At 40.7% G+C, this 17,219-nt stretch overlaps 3 protein-coding genes and 2 non-coding genes across 7 annotated transcripts; 2 read left to right on the top strand and 3 right to left on the bottom strand.

Moving 5' to 3' along the window:
- Positions 1–430: 430 nt before the first annotated feature.
- Positions 431–5,751, top strand: glt8d1 (glycosyltransferase 8 domain containing 1). Of its 3 annotated transcripts, none has more exons than XM_054785373.1 (10): positions 431–489; positions 595–704; positions 789–887; positions 962–1,172; positions 2,459–2,576; positions 2,667–2,751; positions 2,822–2,934; positions 3,913–4,079; positions 4,173–4,285; positions 4,436–5,751. In XM_054785373.1, the coding sequence occupies exons 2-10, from the start codon at positions 695–697 to the stop codon at positions 4,618–4,620; spliced, it is 1,101 nt and encodes a 366-aa protein (XP_054641348.1). In that variant the 5' UTR covers positions 431–489; positions 595–694; the 3' UTR covers positions 4,621–5,751. The 3 variants fall into 3 exon arrangements, with proteins under 3 accessions (XP_054641348.1, XP_054641347.1, XP_054641349.1); XM_054785374.1 differs by having other exon boundaries at positions 447–493; XM_054785372.1 differs by having other exon boundaries at positions 437–704.
- A 78-nt stretch (positions 5,752–5,829) lies between these two features.
- On the bottom strand, positions 5,830–11,580 carry gnl3 (guanine nucleotide binding protein-like 3 (nucleolar)). Its single transcript, XM_054785371.1, has 15 exons — positions 11,473–11,580; positions 11,293–11,351; positions 11,085–11,225; positions 9,936–10,055; positions 9,807–9,863; positions 9,594–9,729; positions 9,403–9,503; positions 8,873–9,023; positions 8,655–8,742; positions 8,392–8,569; positions 8,175–8,317; positions 7,832–7,968; positions 6,488–6,624; positions 6,245–6,299; positions 5,830–6,173 (listed from the first exon to the last, which is right to left on the bottom strand). Exons 1-15 carry the CDS (start codon positions 11,483–11,485, stop codon positions 6,073–6,075), a joined length of 1,617 nt encoding a protein of 538 aa, XP_054641346.1. The 5' UTR covers positions 11,486–11,580; the 3' UTR covers positions 5,830–6,072.
- LOC129187076 (small nucleolar RNA SNORD19) lies at positions 8,045–8,119 on the bottom strand. The gene has a single exon (XR_008572350.1). It is a non-coding gene; the product is annotated as a small nucleolar RNA SNORD19 (small nucleolar RNA).
- LOC129187078 (small nucleolar RNA SNORA47) lies at positions 9,113–9,252 on the bottom strand. The gene has a single exon (XR_008572352.1). It is a non-coding gene; the product is annotated as a small nucleolar RNA SNORA47 (small nucleolar RNA).
- A 22-nt stretch (positions 11,581–11,602) lies between the features above and the next one.
- Positions 11,603–16,997, top strand: LOC129186772 (zinc finger protein 436-like). The gene is made up of 2 exons (XM_054785375.1): positions 11,603–12,154; positions 13,455–16,997. The coding sequence occupies exons 1-2, from the start codon at positions 11,974–11,976 to the stop codon at positions 14,363–14,365; spliced, it is 1,092 nt and encodes a 363-aa protein (XP_054641350.1). The 5' UTR covers positions 11,603–11,973; the 3' UTR covers positions 14,366–16,997.
- The last annotated feature ends 222 nt before the right edge of the window (positions 16,998–17,219 follow it).

The following is a 17,219-nucleotide window of genomic DNA, read 5'->3' as shown; positions in this document are numbered from 1 at the left end:
ACTTGTAGTTTGCAGTGAACTGATCGGGGTGCTATTTTATATAATGTATGCATTTTTATCTTTGTCAATTTCTGTTTTGGACTGAACTACACTTAACACTGTACTTAATATTGTGTCCGCTGGTATACAGTACATAAGCACATCATATTTACATCAAATATGTAGAATTTCCAAAAGTCATCAAGAAATAAAAATGTACAGAGACGCAGGGACGCACCGCTTCGACATTAACATCTATGCTTATATGCGTGCGAGCTTAATCATTTGCCAGACTAAAAATCTTGTCACATTTTGGGCATTTTTTATCATTTGAAAAAATAATATATACTGTATTTTCAAATTGTATTTTCTAAGACAACACATTTTCTTTCAGACTTGCTCAAGTAGAACGTAATCTATTATTAAACTTCTAATCAGGCACGCCGTGGACGACTATTTCTACGGGCGAGTGGAGTGGAGTGGAGTTGTTGATGTTGAGTTGGCAGTTTGGTCCGTATGTGTTCTGTTTTTTTTATCTATATGTTTTAATATAGTTAACATGTACTCGGGCGGTTAAATGTGCTAACATTTGAAAGTGTTTCTGCTGTTTTGTAGCAGCGCATTAGCTTTCCACTAATGATAAATTGGATAACGTGGCGTCTTCGTGTATAGAAGGACGGTGTTATTGAGTAGACAATACTGCACAGACGAAGCAATGAGGAAAGGTACGTTGAGTCCTGTTTGCATCTAATAATAATGCGGTTTTGTTTTTTTAAATTTAATGTAAGCACGCTTGGTTGTGTCTGCAGTGAACGTGGTCATCCTTGTGCTACTTGGTGTGGCTTTCCTGATCATAATACAACGAAATCTCCTTAACCTCAGCGACTTTTTACACAAAGAAATCACACGTAGGTGCTGGTACAATGCCCACACTAGAGCTTTAACGCTACACAAGTGAAAATCCCGATGTGCTCTCCTGCAGATGCTGGGGCCATTCTTCCTTTTGAGGCTGAATTATCTTCAGACTTAAGAGTGGACGTGGAGAGAACAGGGGACGAGATCCCTGTTGTCATCAGTGCAGCTGATGAGAGGCTTGGTGCTGTTGTTGCTGCCATGAACAGCATCTACCAGAACACCAAAGCCAATGTTGTCTTCACCATTGTGACCCTCAATGACACGGTGGATCACTTGAAGTAAGGCTGTAGAGCAGGTACACCTGCACAATCAAATGACAACCACAGTGGCTGTTAGTAAATTCTGCCATTGTCAAGACTTGCATGCTTGTTAATTTATATGTTTATCTTTTATCGTTACAGTCGTCCCTAGCAATATCGGTTGGATTATCACTCCCTCGATATATTGCTGTTTTCAGAAATGAATTAATTATCGCTGTTTTGTGGTACACTATGGTCTATTATTAGTCAAAACATTGAATACAAGTGATATGTAGTATGCTGGCCACTAGGCAGCAGTAATGTTACATGGATGAGACACCCATCTTTATTACATTACCCTATCTTCCGCTGATGTTACCAGCCATGGATGCAGAGTGGAAAAAGGTTCTCCTTCCAATCCATGTGCAAGTGTTAAGTTTGTGGCTTATTACTTTGTTCCTCTTCCCCACTCGGTTTGGAACCCTTTCTTAAGTGTAGAAGAAATCAATTTGAGGCTAACTGGTTAGTTTGCTAGCTACTGTAGCAGCCATCTAGAGCCCCTGTAGCATAATAGCTGCTCAATGCGGCATAAACAATGAATAATAGGAGTGTAATGGTGACTATAGGAGTGGTACTTCACGTCTATAGGGCTCTAATAATGTAAAAAAAAAACGTATTTAGAAAGTCATAAACTGGTTTTCTATGCTTGAACTATGAAAATATTCAATTTATGAACTTTTAATCCTATATCACGGAAATTCATTTATTGCGGTCAGGTCTGGAACTAATTAACCGCTATAAATGAGGGACGACTGTATTTTGATAGAACTGTTTCCTATGCTCAAACTTTGAAAATATTCAACTTATTAACATTTATTCCTATATCATGGCAGGTTCCAGACCTGACCGCAATAAATTAATTATTGCGGTCAGGTCTGGAACCAATTAACCGCTATAAATGAGGGACGACTGTATTTTGACAGAACTGCTTTGCATCATACTGAACTGTGGTTCTTACCGTACCTTACAAACATATCTCAGTATGATTTAGCGTAGGTCTGCAACACTGCAAACTACAATAATAATAAATCCATACTCATACTCAACCATGTTAATCAAAAAGACAATTATTAGCATAGTGAAGGCAGAATTGTACATACAGATCTGGTATTGGAGCCCATTAGATTTTGCAAGTGTATCTAATGGTTTGCAACTTGTGAAGTATTGTGGATCAAAGATGTATATTAGTGATGATCTTGTCTTGCAACGTGAAACCAGTGCACCCAAGAGAGGACACGTTTTAATTGCATTTTGTTTATCACCAGGGTGTGGCTGAGTGTTCCTAGGCTAAAAAATATCAAATATAAGATTGTTCTCTTCAAGCCAGAGCTTCTGATTGGGAAGACACCTAAAAATTCTCAGCTGGTGGATACAACAAAACCGGTGAGACACCTACTGAGGATTTATCCTTCCCACGTTGGCCTTAAGTGTTCTTGCAAACTTTGTTTAGAGGCGCCTTTTTTTTTTTTTTAGCTGACTTTTGCCAGATATTATTTGCCTTCATACCTGCCTGAGGCGGAGAAAGCCATCTATTTGGATGATGATGTTATTGTGCAAGGTAAGACGCAACAGATATGAACCTATTCCCTATTTTCTACCTGCAAATCTGAACTTCTTTTTGGTTTCAGGGGACATTAAAGATCTTTATGAAACGAATTTAAAATCTGGACATGCAGCAGCCTTCTCTGATGACTGTGATTCAGCTTCCACTAAGGGCATTGTTCGAGGGGCGGGAAATCAGGTGGGAACCTTTTTACAGTACGTACGAATTACTGTTAACCAACATCATTATGCATGAGCCGAGAATTACAAAAAAGGCTACGTATTTTGTTGTGTTCGGACCAAATTTTGCAATAAAAGTGACTGCTGTAACACATCGATTAGTTTCACCTTCAATAATACTCCCCTTCTTTCTTGAATTACCGTAGTTCATTCGCGACAAAGGACGCTAACAGCTACATAGTCATGGGAGTTGTGGTCGCCACTGACTGGAAAAGCAGTGGTGTCCAAAGTGCGGTCTGGGGGGCCATTTGCGTCTTGGAGCTCGGCTTTTACTGGCCCGCCACACAATGTAGAAATACATGAGCCAGAACAATAGATGCTAACGAGCCAGTATCAGAGTCGTTCATACCCAACTCAGGGAGCGACACTTCCCTTTTATCGGAGGTGCTAATGTCAGGAGAGGATTAGACCACTACTCCGCCCAGGCTGAGTGTAAGGAACCAATAGGAGGAGAGTGTTGGCACACCAATTCTGCCCACTCTTACTGTATTTAAGGCCTAGGCTACCAGCACTTATTAGTTCGCTGACGAAGCTCTTTGGATGAGGAGCGAAACGTCCGACACCTTCTTCACAGAAGTACAGATGACGTCCCAAGAAGCCTTTTCCTTGACTTATTATAATTATTATTATTATTATTATTATTAAATGAAGCGTGAAAGTGCATTTTCTGGATTTTTTTTGTGATTGCAAAGAGAAAGTGTGGTCATGATCGTAATGTAGCAGTAGTGTGGTTACGAATGTGTCTCTGTCCTGGCGGCTCAGTACAATATGGCTGAAAGGACATAAGAAGTTTGTGTCACAATTAATGATGGGGCAACATTTTGAGCTGAATTGAACTTACTGCTTGTTGGAAACATGGCTCCTTTTCGGCTGCTTTTTGCATGCGGAACGCCTTTTAATCTTTTAATCAATCAATTTTTAATCAATTTTGAAAAAGAATAACTACATAGGTTTCCTGGACTTCAAGAAGGATGCCATTAAACAGCTCGGGATGAGGGCCAACACATGTTCATTCAACCCGGGAGTCATCGTAGCCAACTTGACCGAGTGGAAGAACTTGAACATCACCGGTCAGCTTGAGCACTGGATGGCGCTCAACACACAGTGAGTTACTCCCTCATTCACTCACCACCAGTGAGGCCATCTCAAGTTTCTGGCAAATTTTGAACATGTTTGCATTCTTTTATTTTCCCCCAGAGACGACCTGTACAGCAAAACACTGGCGGAGAGCATCACCACGCCCCCGCTCCTCATAGTTTTTTACAAGCGTCACTCTGCAGTTGACCCTATGTGGCACATCAGGCACCTCGGTAAGTTCAGTAGATGACTGCCAAATGACTGCAAACTAGTTGAGCCTGAATCAACAGCACCTTTGCCGGTTGCAGCCAGTAGTACACTATCACTATTTTTATTTTATTTTTTTTACACATGGCATTAATCAAGACGTCAATGTTTTGCAGGCACTACAGGTGCTGGAAACCGCTACTCTCCACAGTTTGTAAAAGCAGCTAAACTCCTTCACTGGAATGGACACTATAAGCCTTGGGGTAGGGGGTCCTCCTTCACTGATGTGTGGGACAAGTGGTTCATTCCGGACCCCACTGGAAAGTTTCATCCAATCCGAAGATACGGGGGGGAGAAATAGGACTGTGTGTAGTGAATATCAGAGCAGCCAAGCCAATCCAGCACAAACACGCGTCTCTCAGGATATCTCAGGAACACAAGTACCGAAGCGAAAACCTTCATTTGCCACTTCTGTTTTGAGTTCCATCATCATCTGATTTTAAACATACAGTACAGTAGTTTGACAATACCCTCACATCACACCTGCTTTAGTATTAACACAATTAATTAGTCGCTAGATATGACCATACCTTATGTCAAGCTTTTAAAAGTAATACCCCGATAGCGGTCTCAAACTTAAAAAAAAAAATCTCATGGCACAATTAGGTAATCAATACAAAATAAGCATCCTCCATCATGGATTGAGGACCTGTATGTTTTGAAATCCAACTTCTGCTAGTAAAATACCCGGATAATATGCAGATGTCATTATGTGACAACAGGTAATACAATCTGTATGCCAAATGACGACTGAGATAAAATAATAATGGATTAGATTTTATAGCGCTTTGCAATTAAGTGACCCATTACTCATTCGTTCCTCAGTCACACACTGGTGGTGGTAAAATACATCTTTAGTCACAGCTGCCCTGGGGTGGTCTGACGGAAACGTGGCTGCCAATTCGCGCCTACGGTCTCTCCGACCACCACCAAACATTCATTCGCATTCATGCACCAGTGTGGGTAGCACTGGAGGCACGGTGGGTGAAGTGTCTTGCCCAAGGACATGACATTGACTGGGTGGAGGGAGTGAGGATGGAAGTGTTCTACCTCCTGAGCCTCTGCCGCCCAAAATTTAAATGTTTACAGTGCTCCGACTTGTTTTACTCTCAAGCAACATGTTTCCCTCCTTAGGTATCCATTAAGTTGACACAAATGCCCATTTACCTCAGTTTAGTACTTCCTGTGGAAACGTTACAGGGTTTTTTTTAACGTCATGTGTACAGGTTCAGAATTTCAAGTTTAAAACATTGAACATTAAAATTATTTTTTTTTACAAACAATGCATTGTAAACGTAGCCATTACAATGTGGTTTTGATTTATACACAAACCACTAGCAAACACTTGCACAAATGCAATACAGTATTATTTCATTCCACGCTGGTGTAAATGTCATTTTATATTGTACATGAAATAAATCTTGCATATTTATCTTGAACCTCTCATTTCACAAGTGTGTATGAAAAGGTCTGTATGCTATGTAACAGGGCAAAAAAACAAATGGTTACATTTTACATTGGAACTCTGGTTTATTACATTGATCATGTTTATATACAAAATTTGCATACACAGGGATACAAATTTAACTTATTTTATGCTGGACACGAGTGACAAATCTGATAAGATTTCAATCTGCCAATTATTCCAGGTTTACAGTGAACACTGCCATCCGAGTAGTGAGTGGGTATTTTGCATGTTTGTAAATTAAGGTCTGGAGCGGTCCACCACTTGGATTCAGCCACAAGTTCAGAATCATATAAAGTCAGTGTTGAAGTCATAGGCATCATCTGTTGCTCCTGTAGAGAGGCTGATGTCAACAGGCACCGACTTGAAGTGGACATGCTTAGTTTTTTCTGGAAAGACAACAAGTCTTTAATGGGTGTTGACGTGAGTGATGGAGAAGTGTAAGAAAATATAAAAGTACCCTGGGGTGCCACTTTCTCTGGTTCATCTGTATTTGTCTCAGCTGTTCCTTTAGGCTGTAAGTAACACATTTCAAAAGTTAAATGAATGAAGAAGGCAAGAGTTCTTTCAACTAGAGATTTGGTCACCAGCAGGATCAGAGTTGGATTAAAAGTCTTCACTAGTGAATCAAGACTTGCATTTTTGTCCTCACTTCCAGACTTGCAGAGACCAAAGCATTTGACAGACTATCAATGAATTGTACCTCTGGATCATTCTTCTGTGGTTTCTTCTCTGTGGGTCTTTGTTCTTGTTTAGTGATGTCACTGACCACCAGCAGGCCAGCAGTTGGACCTTTGGATATGAAGCTGATACTGCTGGCCTGGTTTGGGAATTTTACACCTAGGAAAGACCAATGCAGTAAGTGCTGACATAATTGAAAGTACACTACAGGGGTGTGATGAAATTTCAATATTGAACTATCGCGATACTTAACCCTACGATAGATTATAGATACGCTCTTGCAATGTATTGTTTTTAAAAATCATTAGTAAAATACAGCTGCTATAAACGTTTTCAGTGAGTTGCCATTTTACATGTAATCCAGAATGAGCTCATGAGTGGCAGAAAATTGGGCAGAAGTCAAAGAAAAGTGATACAAAAAGAAAGCAGAAGAACAAAATACAAAACTCCGCATTATGGCGGATTCGGGCGGTGATGCTAAATGGAAAGATGCGCCAGCATAGTTGAAATCAAAAGTGTGGACTCACTTTTGCGGTTAGAGCATGGATGAGACAACGCTGGACTTTGCACGACGTAAGAAGTGTCTCATGAAAATACGACACACGAGCGGCACGACAAAGCCACCTCGTTTCGTCACCACGCTTGCAGAGAAAATGCCTAGTAAGACAAATGTTGATTTTTCTATTCAAATGTTATGAATGTTATGAACGTTGGGCATGTCTGTGTGGAGTTTGCATGTTCTCCCCATGCGTGGGTTTGTGTGAATGATTTTCTACATGTGCTCCGCGATCGACTGCCCAGGGTGTACCCCGCCTCTCGGCAAAAGTCAGCTGGGATAGGCTCCAGCATACGCATGACCCTTGTGATGATAAGCGGCATAGAAAAATGGATGGATGGGTGTTATGAATGCAAAATGTTGCGTTATTCAATCAAGAGACGTGTGTTTAGTTTATGTTGTCAACACTGTTGTGCTGCTCAACCATATCAGGATCATTGTCTGTCTCTTTCCGCTGATTACATCGCTAAAACATACACTAAATATGTATTTTGTTACTTGACATGTTTTATAAAGTATCACTGTTTGCCAGACACCTACAATAAAAATCCAGTTTTAACATTTGTTTTTGCACCATTGCTGATTGTATTCTGGTTAAAATATGCTTCAAAATATCCACCCATTTTCTATACCACTTATCCTCATTAGGTTGACAAGTAAGCTGGAGCCTATCCCAGCGGAAGGCTGCAAAATATAAACTATGAAATTATTTTGTTTGGTTTTGTTTCACCCTGTCGAGATACTGTTTTATCATTATCGTGAGTACCTAGTACACCACACCATGGCTAAGCCAAGCGTAAATGCACGTACTGCTCAGAGTATTCTCGTTGCCTCTTTCCAGCTTGTTACGGTCCAGGCCATTCCACATCTCAGTGACAACTGTGTCGGTCATGTAGATAGGGAGGCTGTTGTCGTCAAGTGCCTTGCAGTGGTAGCTCAGCTTGGCTCTGGGAGAAACCCAAAACATGGACACCTTCAGTGAGCACTCCCTTGACTCTCACATAACCACACTGTTTTTAACACAGCAGTGTTCGGATCAGAGTTGGATTAACGGTCTTCATTCTTAGATCCGTGAATGCAATTTTGTCCTCATTTCCACACAAATGCGTAGTGGCTGGCCATTTGTCATTCGGACCACAGGGAAAATGCTCACCCTGTCCAATCGTCAAGAAACACTGAAGCGGCCTGTGCCAAGTTCGGGATGCCGCCCTTTCGCAGAAGTCCTCGCTTTTTGGCTAACAACGTTAAAAACTCTGCAGCATCCCTGTAGTCAGCAACATTGTACTGGAGAATGACCTGAAACAACACAACAGTCTGTATCTGACATCATGACAAAAGAATGACACTCATCTCATTGCGCTGGACAATACCTGAGTCTTGTCACACTGTTTGAGCAGTGTCCCGACAGCCTCCTGCACCCCTTCCTCACCCTCCTCCACCTGTAGGCTCCTCAGAGCCAAGGAAGCTGCTGGATTGGATGTACACGCCAGGATTCCTGGACTGTCTAGAAGATTCACATTATTCAAGATGCGCACCTCCTGCACAGACCTGAAGGGAAACATTAAACCACATTCAAGGTTTACAGACGGGAATGCAAAATAAGAAATATTTGTGAACACTTCTAATAACTCACTTTGTGATGCCTCTCTTCACACCAGCAGTGCACACAGAACTTCCCTTCAGAGAGTTGATCAGGCTGCTCTTTCCAACATTGGGAAAGCCTGGACGGAAACAACATTGTATTCTTCAAATACGGTTGGAAACCCAATTGATATGTTCCATTTAGTTACTAAGTAAGACTATAACAACTTAGGTATGGGATATGAGGACGAATGCCATAACAGTCCTTACCGACTACGGCAACTCTAAAAGTTGAATCCCCCTGCTTGCTTGCAGCGTAACTTATGAACAGCTCCTTGAGAACAGAGTTTCCAAAACAGGCGGCTCCTCTGGACTGGTCCAAGATTTCATTGGAGGCCCTAAACCTTAACCTTTTATTTGCCTGCTCATCATTTCAGGACCACAAGAGAGAAAATAAACACCTTAAAACAACCAAAAAGTTACAAATCTGTACAACACTACTCGAAACAAAACATGTTCCCAAACACACAAAATCAAGCTCAGCATACATCATCTGAGCTTCTTCAATGAGTGGCTTGTCTGTTAATGTTGGAGGTTGTAACCAGTTAGGAACAGCACCACACCAGCTGCTTAACCTTCTCAGACCTCCACGAAACTAAATGCATAATACTGGTAACTTTGTGCAATAAAAAAAAAAATTACCCAAATTCTTATAATATAATATAATAATATAATATATTTTTAACTGAATTACAGTGTTCGTGTTGGCATTAAATTTGAATAAAACATAAAACACCTACCGTTCTGTGTGAAATTTGTAATGATGCTTTGAAGGCCACGACTGGAAACTCCTGCTGTAATCTCTGAATCCATTGTTCCACATTTGCTTTTGGCACCAAGTCTACAACACAAGAATTGAAGTAAAACAAACAAACAAACAAAAACAATTTCACAGGAAAAATGACATGTACATGGATGTCATTCTATTCACCTATTTTGGTTAAAACAAGAAGCAATTTCTTGTTGCCGGCCCTCTGCAAAACCGCCTCCTCCAGCTGTGGACATCTGCATCCCAGTGGATCACGTGCATCCAGCACCTCTATTACAACATCAGCTGCATCGATCACCTGAAAAGAGGAAATCCATCAGTTCCACTGAAGTAAACATTGAAAGCTCTGACCTGTGACTGTGTTCTTGTTCTTACCCTGTTTAGTTGACTACAAAGAAACTTTTTAGAGTTTTTATCTGGATGTTTCTCCTCCTGTAAAATAGTCACAACATTAACAGTGATCTAATAATTACTGACTTTACATTTCTCCTGATGTTTTCTTACCTGACATGCTTTCTTTGCTTTGGGTTCCGCTTCTTCACTTGCAGCCTCTTTTTCCTTTTTCCTCTTCTGAGCTCGCTCGTCTTTAATGGCTTGTTTCTTTCTCGCTTTTTCCTCTTCAATCTGAGATGAAATTGTTGGAGAAAATGACTGACATCATTTGGAGGACTAAGATAGGATGGTGAGTTCTGCTACATTGTCCCGAGAGATGTAGCCTTTTTTCCCCCACAACAGGAACTTTACTCTGAGATTTCCTTTTGTTTTTTTTTGTGTGTGAAATTGTCTTGTTTTTAATTTTACTTAAAAGGGGGCGCTCACTCCCGTCCCCAGATTAAAAATGAATAAGATAGTTGGACACCTTAGTGCGGTCTGGTTTGCATTCACACTTGTATTTTTGTCAGCGGACCAAATGCTGCTTTGAATTAATGATTGGCATAAAGTCTCGCCTCGATTGGATGGCGTATGTGAAGTGCATATTGTACGATGACCTGACGCACCCAAAACAACATGTCTTCCGGGTCACAGACACTCATAGGACTTTCCTTTCTGTGACAGATTTTATACCTGCTGAGATGTAAATAAAGGATATAAATGATATTAAAATGTTGAAAAGGTTCTTTGAGATATGCTGCAGGGAGACCAAACTGTAATGAGCAACATAATCACTTTATTATAAAAGAGCCAGGTATATTTAACTACTGTATTTACACTTCTGTGCTTACATTTAACTTTTTTGATGAAGATTCACTCATCTTTCTGTTGTGTGTTGCATTGTAACGTGTGGTTACAGTTGCATTTGGTGACATCATATTTGTTGTTTTGATCCGTTAGTGCCGTCACCGTTCACACTTTCATCACTCAGGAGTCCAATGGCAGGTGGACCGCGCTCACAGTTGACCAAACAAACTGTACAAGCAGAGAATAAGGACTACACTGTTTTAACCACACCAAAAAAAGTGTGAATTTGCCCCCTTGAGTGATGTGAAAATGCAAACCATCCAGATTACTGTATTGTACTTTATTTATCCCACAGCAGGGAAATTCACAAGAATTATTTGAAAATATTTTAAATAATATGTGGAATAATAAATATTTGAAATAAATTCCTGGAAATGTTGGTGGAAAAGGGGCTAAGAGTGTATTAGCGCTGACCTGCAGTCTCCTCTGCTCAGCCTCCCGCAGGACTTCCTCTTTAAAAGGCGCACTGTTGGGAACTCCGGGATCTTTCTTCGATGGTTTCTTTACGCCTTTTCTCTTCGCCTCTTTTTTTAGCTTTCTGTTGTGCTCTCGGACCTAGAAAACCGAGTCAATATGAATGGCACTGTTAAATTTATTTATATTACAACAATCATCAGCTCACCTTCTTTTGGATTTTATACCGTTTGGAACATGACATTCGCTTACTCGCTTTCCTCAGCTCTGAGGGCAGGAGAAAAAGATATATTATTAACGGCAAATGTAGACGTTTAGCTGTAATAAAAGTAACATAACATACACGCAAATGATGTATATATTTCACATTACAATAGTATTTACTTACTCGGTCGTTTCATCTTGGACTGGAGAGGGTTCTAATGTGACTGTGCTACTCTCGCACGTGGAGGAGCGAACAGGTGTCGTCATTTCCGCTTCAAGCAGACCCTTTCGCAATCACATATCGCCACCTATTGACTGGGAGGTTTATTACAATAATTCATAGAAAAAAAGTCTCGCTGTAAACCGCTGCAGCAGAGAACGGTACAATTCATCCTATATTTCGAATCTATTGCTATTTTTATTATCGTGAATTGCTGTGACAGTATAGTATTTAAGATACAAGGTTGTATATGGTAAAGTCAAGTAAGAAAGTAATTTCTATTAGCAGTCGTCGCATTCTGTTGTAAGAGCTTCACTTTCTTGTGCAAACTTCAACTACAAATGTCAGCAGAATACAACACAACACAACAAAATACAAGAATTGACCCCTGTCACGTGACCGAGTACAGCATCCTTTTTGGTCCATTTTGGAGGAAAGCGAGAGAGCTGCAGGTAGCACACGACCATGACCAAACTACAGTTTTTAAACGTCTTCTTGACCGAGCGGCTCATGCTCGCCGCACAGGAGATCTACAAGTCAGTGGAGGACACAATTTTGGAGTACCAAGAGGAAATAGCCATCAGAGAGCGAGAGAACGACCATCTGAGACGCAGGCTGCGAGATGCTGGGATTGAAATATGGCCAGGTTAGCGTCACTCGAAACTGACATTGGAATACCCAGCCTCTGTTTATCCATCACAATGATAGATTATCGGTGTTTGCTGGGTGTCCAAACATTGAAGTACACGAAAGAGCACCCAAAACCAACCACTCTCAGCCAAGTCAACGTTAGCCACTAGTTAGCAGCAACTGTTGTGATGCTGCTAGCGTATTAGCAACCTTTGTTTGTTAGCACATTTGCTATATTAGCGTAATATAATGGATAAACTTGTGGCTATTATAATAGCTTAACCTTTAACGTAGCCATCACTTAATATTTGAGTTATTTGTAAAAGATCAACTTTAGGGCGTAGCTAAATACATTTCACAAAGCGTTGCCGTATTTGTTACTAAGACATTAGTCTTCATTTTCGAAAGCAATAAGGCCTGATGGCATCTCTTTTATATGTTCTTATTAAAACTTTAAAATGTTATATCTCCTTCCTGGAAAGTAACTGCAGTAGAAATAATCCGTTCAAGGGTTAAACTGTCACCATCATAAACCGTTTCAATTGAACAGGCAATGTCTAACATTGCGGTTTAACATTATTAACTGTCATATAAGTGTAAAAATGAGCTAGCCACAGGTAAATAAATTAAAATGTAAAAACAATACAACACAAGTGGCATAACGCAAAGGTAAGTAGTGTTGCTTAGCAGTGAACTTTGTTTACCTTTTATATTTTATTATTAATTTTATTGTATTATTTTTTTATTTTATTTTATTATTAAAAACTGTTTATCTTGCCTCGGTTGGTGGTGGGGGTTACCATAAAAATGTCATGCAACATGTAATGAACTGAAGGTTGTGTCATGTGTCATTGCCTATTTGCTTTTGCTTTTGCTTTCAAAACGGCAGTTTCACTGCACGTTAAAATGGAGTGTCTGTCTGGTTGCGTCGTCATTCTATGGCGCCTACCATGTTGCACCTGCATAGACTGCAGATAGGAGATTGTGGAGTTCAAGTCACTAAAAATAAGTTAACCACTGTTGGTTGGTGCTAAAGTGTAAAAAGTCTTACTACTTTGAGTTACATAACCTCCGGTGTAGCTTTTTTGAACACCCCTTGGCGAGGCTTGCCATTCTTTTGGAAAGCTAAATAAAAAGCAAAACATCAGTGTAATTGTAAAAACAAACGTTTGACCGAATTCCAACCTTTGCGACATGGGTTGGATTTTCCTTGTGTGGTTGAGTGCAGCGAAAGTCATGAGCCTATTCTGAAATCCATGAATTCTGAATTGTGTATAGTTTTCTCAACAAGGGCGTCTGTCTGGTTTCATTCTCAGACCGTCCATCAATGGCACTGACACTCGAAGAGGAGGATGCCGAGCATCCCCGGCGTGAGTGGAGTCCCAGCATGGGGCACGAAGAACGCATTCCGATTCACATCAAGGACAAGCGAGATCTCAGAGACAACGAGCTTCGTGGTCATGGCTCCTGCAGTACTTCAGAAAACATGTTCCCGCCCCAACGTGTTGTAAACGAGTACGCCCAGGACGGCCCTCACACGTCCAACCTTCCTCTGTGTCAAGGAGTTGAGAACAGGGAGCGGGATCCGAACTCCCGCGGCTCCTCAAGGCACGTGAAGGCGGAGAGTGGAGGTGTGCACAGGGGTTCCACTTCCTCCAACAACACCGCTCAACCCCTTGCACCAGTCAACCCAAATTGCTCAAATGAGAACAACATAGACATCATAGGGGTGGAGAATGGGGGACAGATGGTTGGTGCTAAGGGAAACGGACCTGTGGCAAACAGAGGACAGGCGTCTCACATGCGCAACCAAGCAGCCAACACCGTAGACTGCCCCCATCAGAAATCCCCTCTACAAGGCCAGACATCATCCTTCTGCTGCAAGGTATGTGGCGAAGCTTTTAGTCATGTCGGCCACTTACACGTGCATGTACAGGTGCACACGCGGGAGAAACCTTACCGCTGTGGCGTGTGCGGGAAGTGCTGCAGCTCCTCTGGCCGACTCCAGGAGCACCAGCGGAGCCACACGGGGGAAAAACCATTCCGTTGCCAGATCTGTGGGAAGGGCTTCACCCAGATGGCGCACCTCAAAGTACACATGAGGATTCACACGGGGGAGAAGCCATACAGCTGCCCTGTGTGTGGGAAGTGCTTCAGCCGCTCTGATAAAATCAAAAGGCATCTCCAGACACATACACGTGAGGGGACCTATTTCTCTGGGCAATGATGCACGAGTGTGTTTGTCATCATATTCATGTGGAAACGTTTTTTTAAACACAGTTGCTGCCATTTAATATGAGCTTTTTCTACTCTTGGAAACTTGGAAATTTGAAACAGTTTTTATAACAAATAATACTTCTCCATGCCATAGTTCTTGTCATGTATTTTCTCCCCTCTGAGATTGCTCAATTTTCTATTCTCATCCCTATAGTAACAAAACTACATTATGATTAAGTCTTCCACACATGCTTTGAAACTAGGAATGACTACATTGCTTTGATGGACGACATGGAAGACAGTCATTAATAGATTAATTGGTATTTTTACAATCATTGTTAAAATAATGGTGCATAGATGGGCATTATAATCAATTAATTGTTGAGAATTCCATTTGTGATTGTTGATAGATGGTGTTTTGAAGTAATTGATGCAAAATGGAGTGCACTATGTGGCAGAGGCATTGTTGAGTCAGGTTCAACTACATCGCTGTTTAAAGAAGGACAACATGATGGCAGTTTGAGGATGTTACGTCATGCGTATTTCAGCTATAATTCATCTACTCAATACAACACTGCTATGGCAAAAAGAGTTCAGAACATTCAGGAGGACAATTTTCCCAGTCCTTTAAAAACAATTAAATCATTACATGATAGTTAATTTTCCCCATAGGAAATGTAGTCAAATGCCCACCCCCACACGGTAGAGTCACTCTGTGAATAATCTGAACTCCCATTTACATCCCAGTGTCACAATGAGCAGAATAATGTTGCTGAGTTCGGTCACAGCAGCGTGGAAATAGCTCAACTTCACATTGATGACCTCATGTTGTTTTTCAGACCACAGTGGTTGAAACTGAATCAACAGCGCCTCTGCTGGTTGCAGCCAAGTAATGCACTCCATTTTTTGCTTCAAGACCAGATGAATCAACAACCACTTAGGCACAATCGGCAGAATTCTTAACCATCTGTTAATTTATTATCATTCCCATCCCTACTATAAACATTACATAAAAAATGCGACAATGTTCGGCTTTGTATTTGCAAAGCAACACTTTCCAACTTGTCATTCAATTTGGAGTCTCTGCACACAGGAAATTGTATTATAATTTTTTGTTTTTCTGTTGTTTACTTTGCAAAAAAGGCTCAGATGGCCAAATGTAGTGCATGGCACAAAATTGGGGAAAAAAAACCTTGATTAGTCCACCATTTTTTGGCAAGTCTGTGGCAACAGGTCACAGTATTTTGATGTTGCCTCTGGTGTTGCATTGTTAGTAAGCTCAATACTGCTAACTGACTTTGTCAGTGCTTCTTGCCGTCTGATGAATAATGGAGAGTGTTATAATGACAGACCACTGCCCTCTTTTGAGAAATTACGAAATATTCTGTAGGATACCACACATAATTGTTTGATCATGCCTTTCTGTGTCTTTTTATTATGCACTCTGTAGTACTCACTCTGTAATAGAACCACTATTAAGGCATTCATATTTACACCCCACAAAAGTGACAGCCAAATTAGAGTACAGGCGTCTCTCGCTACATCGCGGTTCGAACATCGTTCCTTCACTCTGTTGTGTTTTTTCAGAAATTAATTCATTAATAAATGATTGCTGTTTCATGGTTGACTGGCCTATTATTGGTCCAAAATATTGAAAGACAAGTTCACTAGGCGTCAGTGATGTTACATTGATGAGACATGACATTGCATTAGATTACCGTCACACTGCACGTAGTCGTCACCCACGGCACGTTTTGTGTGGAAGTGGTAAGTTTTAACCAATTAACTGTGATAAACGAGGGACGACTGTACATGTTTTGCACTAGTGTCTGGCCTCTTGAGCAGCTAAAGTTGCATTGTTTACATACATGATAATGTCAGACCTGGGCCTCCAGTTGTAAATGTTACAAATTCAGGATTGTCAATAAATGTCTGACTCTACATGTTTGGTGACACTGTTCTTTAAACAATTTAGTAGGAAATTAAACACTTCGATGAATCATTTGCAGCAACGTGTGTAACACAGCGGTAGTATAAGCTCCATCAACAGGTACAAATATTTGAAGCGATACAGGAAAAAAACTTGGGTGTATCCCGCTGCAACACACTTTGTAAATACCACTGAGACATGTAAATATCCTGAAGTGTAAACACAATAGTTTGCCACAGAAACAGTATGTTTTGCTATATGTTACCAGCACAATCTTTTCAGGACATTAATTCAGAGCATCCATCACATCCATACATTTTCTATGCCGCTTATCCTCACTAGCGTCGCGGGGGTATGCTGGAGCCTATCCCAGCTGACTTCGGGCGCAAGGCAGGGTACACCCTGGATTGGTCACCAGCCAATCGCAGGGCAAATGTAGACAACTATGCACACTCACGTTCATGCCCATGAACAATTTAGAGTCGCCAATTAACCTAACGTGCATGTTTTTGGAATGTGGGAGGATAATTCAGAGTAATGAATTATACATACGTTTTCTACCAATTACACTTAATGACTTTTTGTATCAATTCCTACTAAATTGTTATGAGAACAGGTTTATTTTGAATGTACTGTAGCATACAGTAAAATGAATTCAGCATGTTCTCACACTAACCAGCAGCCCTTCTATTTCAACTGGACTTTGTTTCTTGGACTCAAGATGTTCAGTGTCTTATTACTGCTTATTAAATGTTATTTAAAAAAAAAAAGTAATCACTGAGTATTCCTTATCCTATTTAGTGTAAATGGTACAACAATTCTAACGTGACATGCTTTTGATATATACTAGAAATTTGTATATTTAGATGGCTTTGCTCTGGTCTCTAGCTTTATTTATTTATTATTTCTTTCTGCATGGCTGCGCTATACAGTT

This window comes from Dunckerocampus dactyliophorus, chromosome 8, assembly GCF_027744805.1.
Source record: "Dunckerocampus dactyliophorus isolate RoL2022-P2 chromosome 8, RoL_Ddac_1.1, whole genome shotgun sequence".
In the NCBI taxonomy this organism is placed as follows: Eukaryota; Metazoa; Chordata; class Actinopteri; order Syngnathiformes; family Syngnathidae; genus Dunckerocampus; species Dunckerocampus dactyliophorus.
Note: the sequence above shows the minus strand (reverse complement) of the source record. Positions and strands in the feature narration are given on the sequence as shown.